General features: G+C 35.9%; 1 protein-coding gene across 3 annotated transcripts in view; it reads right to left on the bottom strand.

Annotated features, from left to right (window-relative positions):
* Positions 1-3,948: 3,948 nt before the first annotated feature.
* Positions 3,949-10,008, bottom strand: part of LOC105320960 (uncharacterized) — a 41,707-nt gene continuing 35,647 nt past the window's right edge. For all 3 annotated transcript variants that reach the window (XM_011419107.4, XM_011419108.4, XM_011419109.4), the window contains exons 5-10: positions 9,708-9,776; positions 9,435-9,581; positions 7,770-7,898; positions 7,180-7,239; positions 6,846-7,038; positions 3,949-5,862 (exon numbers count right to left, since the gene is read on the bottom strand). In XM_011419107.4, the coding sequence (XP_011417409.3) occupies positions 5,754-5,862; positions 6,846-7,038; positions 7,180-7,239; positions 7,770-7,898; positions 9,435-9,581; positions 9,708-9,776 (707 nt within the window). In that variant the 3' untranslated portion in view covers positions 3,949-5,753. The remainder of the gene's footprint in view (positions 5,863-6,845; positions 7,039-7,179; positions 7,240-7,769; positions 7,899-9,434; positions 9,582-9,707; positions 9,777-10,008) is intronic.

Below are 10,008 nucleotides of genomic sequence, written 5' to 3'. Positions count from 1 at the left end.
CTGTGTTAATGAGTTTGTAATGGCACAACACCTGGCGCAGGGTCATGTAAAATCTATTTTGACATTACGGAGTCTGAATGGTCAACAAATTTACCACCAGATCTAAACCATACAATTTTAAGATAGGATAGGTTTGCTTATGAACTACTAATATAATTTACTAAAGAAAAATTCCGTCCTCCTTGATGATAAAACTGTGATACCATTGTTTACAGATTGAGTAGGTCTTATTTTTGATGCAATAAAATATTTTCCGTTTTATCTTGTGTCGTAAAATTAGCCCCTTCAATTTGGGTTTTTTCTTTTCTATATTTCTAAATAAAAGTTTTTCTTCTATATAGCAGATCAATATACAGTCTAAAAATAGTCACGAACATCGAACCCTCTTAAACTTTATTTTAAACAATGCAAAAAAGGAGGGATAAATAAAGATTTATTTAACAAAGCGGGCAACACTTTAAACGGCTCATTCCAAAAACCCTGTCCAAGGGTATCGTGGTAATTCATTTGAAATCATCATTAGCAACGCTAACTCTTCCTGGGTAAGCGGACAAAGCAAGGGTTCTCTGACAGGAAAACCTGCAGGTTAATCTCAACGTCATGTAATTCGTATTTATACTTTTAATAAACAACGGAAAAGATGACATATTTCTTATTCCCAGTCCTTTATATCATTTTAGGTAGTTAACAGATACCTAGGTTAGTCCTTTCTTTGTTATTTGTGCTATTGCAACCTGAACGTCAAATGACTGTGACTGTGGGAAGTCTCTTTATGTCCATCTTTGCAAGCCAAGAGCTACCCCCCGGTAGATGCTTAAATGCTTAGTGTCATTTTGTTTCAATTTTAGAACCGTTTACGTTATGTCGTGTGTAATAGGATTGTTTCATGGATAATGGTTTTGGTTTTTTTCATGGATTCATGTTTTGCCTATGTTGGATTGATTTGTTTCGTAAATTGATGGTTATCCAAGTGTCTTTTACTAATTAACAATCTTTTTTTAATTGTCGATGAGTTCATGACTAGTTAGTCATTAACTCATTGACAATTTTCAAAAGTTGTAAATTAGTAAGAGGCAAGGTCGGTTTGTTGTGTGATTTAGTGATTTGCCTATGTTGAAATATGCTTGCTTGATTAATGGTTTTCCATCGTTGATTTGGTTTGTTTCATGGATTCATTTTTTGTCCATGTTGGATTGGCTTGTTTCATGGATTAATGGTTTTCCAAGGTTCATTTAGTTTTTTTCATGAATTCATTTTTACCTTAGTATGTTGAATAACTTTGTTTCGTGGAATCATGATTTGCATTTGCAGGATAAGTTTGTTTCATTGGTTATTGAATTGCCTCAGTTGGATAGGTTTCTTTGGTTTCATGATTTACCTAGGTTGGAAAGATTTGTTTCATGAATTCATGAATTAATGGCTAGCCTATAGTTAGTTTTTCTTGATTTGTTTCACGAATCGTATTTTCCAAGGCTATTTTGGTTTGTTTTAGGATTTTGTTTGCCTAAATTTTTGTTTGTTTCGCAAAGAATGGTTTGTTTCATACTGTAGATGCAAAAACAGACTGAATACTTTAATTCCTGGATTCATGCAATGTTAATAGGATCGGTCTGTTTGTTTCGTTCTTTCAGGGTTTATTTTTGCTAGCGCTCGAGAGTATTACAGTAATACTATACTGTACTACGTTAATTAAGAAATTTAAACCAATGTTTCAGAAATCTTATTCTGTGTTTCGTGATGGCTACAGCGCTAGCTCACCAATCTAGCCTGTAAAGCTCTATGGCATTGGTTCGCAATATGGATTCGTGGTTTCTGAACGACTGTTAAGTTTATTTAATGGGTTTTGAGGTTTGTTTATGACCGAAACGAATTTTAAATCAACGAAACAAGTACAATGTGTTTTGATTGTTCCTCATCAAACAACATATTCCTGAAACATGTAAAAGCAAAAACCAGGTGCAATTTTACAACATGGGCTTGGCCATTGAGTAAATATGGGTGAAAGGGAATGCAAGTTCCGATTTTGAAAAAAAATGCTGTTATTGTTTTTTAAATGTAATATGTATATTTGTTAAACACTATTTAAGTGGGCGGGTTGTTTATATATATATATATATATATATATATATATATATATATATATATATATATATATATATATATATATATATATATATATATATATATTTTTTTTTTTTTTTTTTTTTTTTTTTTTAAACACCAAATACATTTAGCATTTATAAAATTGACAGGATGAAACAGTTGCACTGTAACAGTTGTCAGAGGAAACCAGATGTCAGATTTTAAAATGTAAAATCCGAGGGCGGTTTGTGGATCCCTACCTACCTTCCGGATATAACTTTTAAATATGGTACACATTCATGTAATCCAGAATTAGTATGTCATACAGATTTAAACGGAAACAAAAAATACACTTCATAGCGCAGAAAAGGCACGGCATTCAGATGGGACTTACCGATGTACAGCAAACTATAAGAAACACTATTACACGAACCCAAAGGGACAAATAGAAAACACAACCAATATATATATATATATATATATATATATATATATATATATATATATATATATATATATATATATATATATATACTTTTACCTATTTCATGTTTTTAAAATCATTGATGCATATTGTTATTAGTTTTGAATGAAAAGCTGTATGCCTGGAAAAAGAATGATGAATGTTTGAAATATAATGCCCTAGAATATTAACTTGTTGATCAAAATACGACCAGATCCCTCTCCCCCGAGGGTCTGGTACACAACAGCGCTCGGGCGTGTCCACAACAGCTGGCTGTAGGGCCAGGCTCGAGTTATGGCAGGTGTAAATGATCTGTAGTCCGGTCCGCGGTATACACCGTTTCCGACGATGATAGACGAGGCGCTAACGAGTCCTCTCTCGCCCTTGGGGCTGCAATGCGGGGCTGTGAGGAATGCGGACATATTTAGAGGACTTCCCATTCCAGTGATAGATAATGCGCGAGACATTAAAAATAAATCAAGGGGATCAAGTACATTCAAAAATACATTGAAAACGAAAGATGAAAGTGTTATTTGTATACAGGATGTATCACTAGGTTCAAATTATGATGCATTGAATTGGTCGAGTGAAGTTTTATCATTGAAATTAACTGGCTGTGAAAATCGAGAATAATTGCAGGAGTGGTGATGGTAATACTATAACGACAGAACTATGAAAACAGTGATTGAAAATATGTATAATGAGAAGGCCCATAGGCCTCCTCGCTCACCTACCAAAGGGCGAACAGTTTAATTGAAAAGAAATTGAAATACACACTCAACATGTTGGTTATAATCAGTTTCACACATTTTTGATACATTTTATTTTATTTATTGCATCTTCTGCTGCGGACACATTTCTCTTATTAAACAAGCTTTGTCACCTCATTTCTACTTCGATTTTATTATTGCACATGCATCTTTAATAGCCCCTTGCAGCAGTTCTCAAATTGAAACAATATATTTATCTCATCACTATGCGTTCATTACAAAGTAACTCGTCATGTGTGAATCGTCCACCCTCATTTTCCGGGCGTATGACGACAAATTAGTAACCGCCCGGGGAATAATTCAAATAAATACATTATACTAAAAAAAATTATTCTGTATCATAATTTGAGCTTGTTTGTGGCCTTTGGTGGTCAGTCTTTTGCACTAATACATGTATTAAGCAAGTTCCAAAGTAGGTATACATGTACGTTAAATCAATTCGCGTAATTATTCATGTGAGAATAGATGTCAGTTGTGTTTGCTTTCCATGAAAATACATAATTTGCGTATCACAAATCGTTCATATCGATAAAGCATCAAAACCTGAAAAGAGTTACTCCCCTTGCGATGGCCTTGGCTCAGAGTTCTCGAGCAACTTGTTGTATTTAAAAGAAACAAGAAACACAAACAGAATCAGGTAAAACAGGAATATTTAATAGATAACTGACATAGGAACAGATCACACGGTTACAACAAAACAGACTCGTGTGGTCACTGTTCAAAGCAGACGACAAGTCTGAATATTGAGCAACAGAGAGAGGCTGCCGACCCTACTTATGCCAATATGGCGCTTAGTCTTTGGTTAGGATATTACATCGTAATCTTCTGCATTCATTTTCAAACTTCTGAGTTAAAATGAGAGAAGCGTCTCATAAAAACCAATTTCTTGACATTTAACGCGTTTTTTACAAATTGGATGTAGATTGTAGCTGGCTACTGTAGATATGCTTTTTTTCAATTTAATGAGATATTGATTGCTTGAGGTCTCTGTAGAATAAAACAGTAGACAAGTACTATTGATTGTTAATAGTAAGGCACTAGAAAAAATAACTAGATATGTCAGGAAAGGAAATGGATTTCAGAGTACCACACTCCAATCTTGTGTTATAATCTGTTAGCAGGGTACTGTTACATAGGCTGACAACATATAGCAAAAATATCCCTCCCCCCAGGAAAATGCACTTTAGAGTTTGCAATCTCCAACCTACGGTGTAACAATTTTATCAAGATTTAAAAAATATCTCGTCAGAAGAGAACAATATCACACTTTAATAATGTTATCTTTAAAAATGTTTGACAATTTAATCTTTGACAGCTTTGCTGAAGTTTGCAGACAATGTTACACAGTCACTCATTTAAAAACTGTTTTAAAATAAGCAAAGAAATGTGGTACAAAGACATTTTAGCTGATAAATATACAGATCTCCTGATAGGTAACAAACAAAGATGGTCCAGAAAGACCATCCATTAACAGTATAAAAATAAGAATCTCAATTTAGAGGCACATACATTACAAGCCTGTACATCATTAATGCCTGATGTAGAATTGTACATTAAAATACACTTTATTTATAAAATAACACTATCTAATATCTATCGTCATTGTAAAAGGTGTGCTAAAATCCCAAAATGCCCTGTTCTTGTCAGTATCCAATCAGTTAACAGATAACAAAAAGATATAACAGACAAAAAACTGGAAGGTAAAGTGGTCAGATTTGGGAATGTAAGGAGAATTTGGTCAAATCCAGAGGCAATTCAATATGTACACAAAACTATTCAAACTTCGTGAGCCAAAATAACAGGTACATCTATGCATATGTACAAAGAGTCATTAAAGCTGATTTCTTATTAAGTTTTGTGACCAGATGCTGCAGTGCACTGGACAGAGGCAAAATAAAACCACAAAAGTCAACAGGGAAAGTTTTGGTCCGAGTTCAGTACATAGTCATGCAGTCCCTCGTGTACATCAAAAGGTTGGGGGAGTATGGCACACCAGTCTGCACACTTGGAATTCACAGTATCACACAGTTAGAAGGAAAAAATAAGAACAGCTCTACCAGAGCTGAACAGGTCTTTAACAGGTTTCTGTGTGTCCATTTCACACGAGACCGGACGTGTCCGGCCAATATTTGGTCGCAGCGAAGGTGTCAGCTTAAGTGACTTTTTTTTCCGACAGCATTGTTCGTTGCCTTGAATCCTGCTTGACAGACTAGCATCATGAGGAGTAGTAACCCATTTAACTGAAGACCTGAGATAGAACCTGGCTCCAAGTTTCAACAAGGACAACAACTCCTGCCATCTGGCCCTGCAATGGTCCAAACTGTCTGAAGCCAGAAAGCCAAGGAGATTATCACTCAGTCTAAAACCAGCAAGTTTTTGGAGCCCATTGGAGAAATGAAGTCCTTATGGAATGTTTTTGTGGGTGGTTATTTTCACCCTCACACATTCGAACAGTCAATCTCCAGAATCGATTTCGGAACCTCCGCAAACTGATACACCAAGCGCTGCCCATCCACTTTGTTTAGGATTCCTCGAGCATAATAGTACCTGAAGAAATAGAAAAGGAGGTCATCAGTAAAGAAGTACTTTTCTTTTTTATGTCTTCAATTTAGGCTATTAATTTTGTTTTCAAATTAATATTTTTTGTTCATAATTGTTGTATGCTAATTGACAAAGCATCTAATTGTTCTCTATTGTGTACTTTGTAAATGACTTCATTGTTATTTTTACCACTGTTTTTTAAATCGCTCTGACCTGTTGCACCTACATTCTTATTCACTTTCATAAATTTACAAGAATATGTGAATGAATGACAAATGTTATGTATAAACTGGGATTAATATTCAACATCTACTGCATTTAATTGAATTAAAGCAGGACATTATTAGCCTGTACTGGGAAGAAGAATAAATCTGTAGGCATGTGATCGGCATTACGAGTTATGATTGTCAATCACTACTGGGGACCAGTTGACAGAGCTAGCAGTTGTAGGTGGCAGAATGGCCGAATAATCCACCAGTTATATCCCGCAGGTAAACCGTACAATCAATGACTTAGCACCAACCAGAGGTCTCTATTTAGTCAACAGTGGAAGTCATTTCCATATCATTATCACGATTTTTAATTAAAAGTAAATTCCTGGCCCAGGATGTTTAATGCAAATAATGCTATAAAACAACAGCTTTGGTCTTTAGCAGGAGTGGTTCGTCAGTTTTGTTTTGTTAATGAACAGAATATTTCTATATCAAAATAGATTTATGCCCAGGACAGTGTGGAAGATTGAATAATAAATACAGGATACATTAACTACCCAGATCATCTTTCTGTTTTTAGAGTGCATACAGCCTCCATGTTTATTTCACAATACCCTTCTCTTATTCATATTCACTAACTGAAATTCAATCACTGTTCGGTGTATGAGGGGACTATTAGATCAAGACTGTACTGTAGATCTGTGTTAGGTAGATGTACAGATAAATATAAAGTCAGAGATAGATCTCAAGAGCATTTAAGCTGGGGATCTAAATTACCTCAAAGCTCTCCCCATTGTTTCGTAGTTCATATCAGGCTTATTTTTGTGTAGACCCCACAGTTTGGAGACGGCTTTGGAATCAACCAGTTTGAAGATTCCCTTCTCCCGATTGGTCCATTTGATGTACCTGGGGCAGGTCTCCCTGTTCTGTAAGAGCTGCAGCAGGAACTCCCAGAGGTAGGTCGTGGAACCTGCCAGAAAGAAAAACCCACGTTAAACATCAATAATGGCCGATTGTTTTATAAATATCTTATTCAGGAAGGCATTGTACTGCAAATATTTTCTGATTTTGTGGTGACGGATTTACTGATCATAGCTGATTGATCACTCACTTTCTCGCTTCCTTTTTGGCTGATTGATGGGGCATTCCAACGGATTTTTGGGTTTTCTTCCTGTAATTAGAGTAAAAAACATCATGTTATTATGGCCCAACAATTAAAGTTTACGCTCTCAATGTTCAGGATGAATCTACTTTATCACTAATCAAGTATTTATTGATATAAAACCCCCAATATGCACCATGTCTGCAAACAACTCGAATGTCCTGTCAGTCACTGGGCAAGTGGGGGTGTAATACGTTCATAAACAGGTAATCAATGTCCAACAAGGCCAAACAAAGTGGGACCGTAAAACGATTCAACCTTGACATTCATAACCAGTTTGATTCATATCTGTTCTGTTTCACACTCAGTGCCTGACACTATGGGTTCTACTGCCTACATAGTTCACTTTTTATTATTTCCCATATCAACTTCACTTCCCAACCATTTTTTTATGGCGTTTTGGTAATATTTGCTTCGTCACCAAAAAATGTATATAAATCATAAGTAGGTTGATTATGTATCATATAAAAGCTGCCACTTAAAATCTTTATCTAGAGATAAAATCTCATAACTGGAAATTTTGTACAAGAAAAAATTACCTTTCTTGCTCTTCTGTCTGATGGGGGATGAGGGGGGTGAATTCGTTGTAGAGGTGAGGCATGGGTCACTGTGCGAGGGGATACGTGGAGATGCTAACAAAGGACTGGATGATGGGTATAAGTTGTGTTCTGCAAAAATAGAAAAAACAAATCACTTTATTTAACTATGGCTGTATCCACCTACTGTTAACAGCTGCCATAAAAATTCAGAGCTCTGAGAGTAATTATACACCAGTGTCACTGACACAGTTGATGCAGATTTTATTTCAGAAAAACAGTAGCTTATATCATATACACGCATTTCTCTCGTATGTGCGTACTCTGAGTGTATCCACACTTTGTAAAAAGCAAGATGGCATTAATTACACAACAACAGGAGACAATTAATCTTTACAGAAACTCTCAAAGTTCAACAAGAACCACACAGCCCAAGAAACGGACGGCCATTGACTTGGGCTCCTCTATGTCCCCAGTTCAGGAAATCCCACTAAGAGAGGAACAGAGTGACTGACTACTCTGTGTTATAATTAGTGACGGGGGAACTTTAACATCTTGTTTTCATCATACCACCAGATGGATGTGTGAGTACACAATAGGTAACAATAACTGTCGCAGGCTGTCACACTGATAAAACTCGGTTTTAAGACTAACTCGGTCAGAGTAAGCCTGCCATATATTTGTTATGCGTACTATTTTTGGGACCCCTTTCTCCCCCACCCTTAGTATGGTGTAGCTGATTATAACATAGATCTATGTCTGACCGAGTCTGGTGGATATAACTGAGGACAGGAAGATAATTTCCTGACTAAAAAAAATGTACAACTAAGAATCCCAAACAAAAATCAATATCTCCATAACAATCGGCCCCCACTCTCTTTCCCTACACATATTCAGCAGCATTTAAATGTACAAATCTAGATCAAACCCGCCGTACTGATAGTGGTGTCGGGCTTTCTGCTCACCTTCTAATCTGTCTGAACTGACCTTCCGCACGGAAGATCAGCCGCAAAAACTTATCATGCTGCTTCTCCTGTCACTGACTTAAGAGCGGACTATCCGTCTTCATGACCCAACTGCGTTCTAATTAGCATTAAACAAATAAACAGCTATACACTTAATTACATAAACAAGTGCGTTCATTTTAATAAAATTATGATATAAAAATAAAAAATTAAAATGGTTTCTTGCCAAGAAAATCCACTAATGGAGAGAAAAATGACTTTGTAAATGTGTTTTTGTAATATTGACATGACAGTTTGGCCATTTTGGTGTGTAATTAAGTCATTAACTGTACCAAGTACAGGTATATCATAAAAGATTGTTACAGAGGTTCGTAATTGTCAGATGTTCAGGTAGGCGGATCTTCAACAATGTATTAGAATCTTTAACATGTTTAAACTAATTAGCTCACAGGGACAAATTTTCTCACAGCTGCAATCTTTTTCACATCAAGCTAAAAACTATCTTACAAGCAAAGTACCTCAAACCTTCAAACTTTTTTCTCAGCAAAAATCTTTCTCAAAGCCACAAATTTAACTGCAACTCACTTCATAGTGCTACTTTCAGAAAGCAACAAACTATCTTACAGCACAAAATACTTATAGCTGCAAAATATCTAACAGATAATGAATTATCTTACAGTAACAAACCATCTGGGTGACTTACCTGGTCTCATGGCGATGTGAGTAGCTGAGTTGAAATGAGCAGGGAGGGGTTGATGAGCTGGCGGTGGCTGTAGGCAGAATGGGGGTATGAATGCTGAGGATGGGGCCACAATGGGGGGTGACTGTTGTGAGGAACTGCCCATGTATGCTGTTAATTAAAAAACCAAAAATATAATCATGAATTTCATGGTAAAGTGTATCAATTTGAAACTTCAAAAAGAATTTGCATCAAAGTTAAAATTAAGAAAATGAAATAATTTGCATTGTAGCTTACTGTTGAACTTGAGTTTTTCTTCTGAGTAGTCATCTGAGTACCCACTGTCAGGGCTGGGGGGTAGGGATGCTGGAAATAGACAAAACAATTCATAACACTCTAAATCATCCAGACATATCAGCAGAAGGCATCTGAAACATGACTCAAAACTGCTCTCAAAAATGTGAAGTCACAAAAATCTGACAAAAATATTGTATTATTTGTGTATAATATGATATTGACAGGCTTGGGATTATCAGGGGGCTATCACTTCCTCCATACTGGGCTATCCTCGCCAGTGTGAAGATTTCATCGTTATTTA

Source organism: Magallana gigas, chromosome 2 (assembly GCF_963853765.1).
Source record: "Magallana gigas chromosome 2, xbMagGiga1.1, whole genome shotgun sequence".
NCBI lineage: Eukaryota > Metazoa > Mollusca > Bivalvia > Ostreida > Ostreidae > Magallana > Magallana gigas.
Note: the sequence above shows the minus strand (reverse complement) of the source record. Positions and strands in the feature narration are given on the sequence as shown.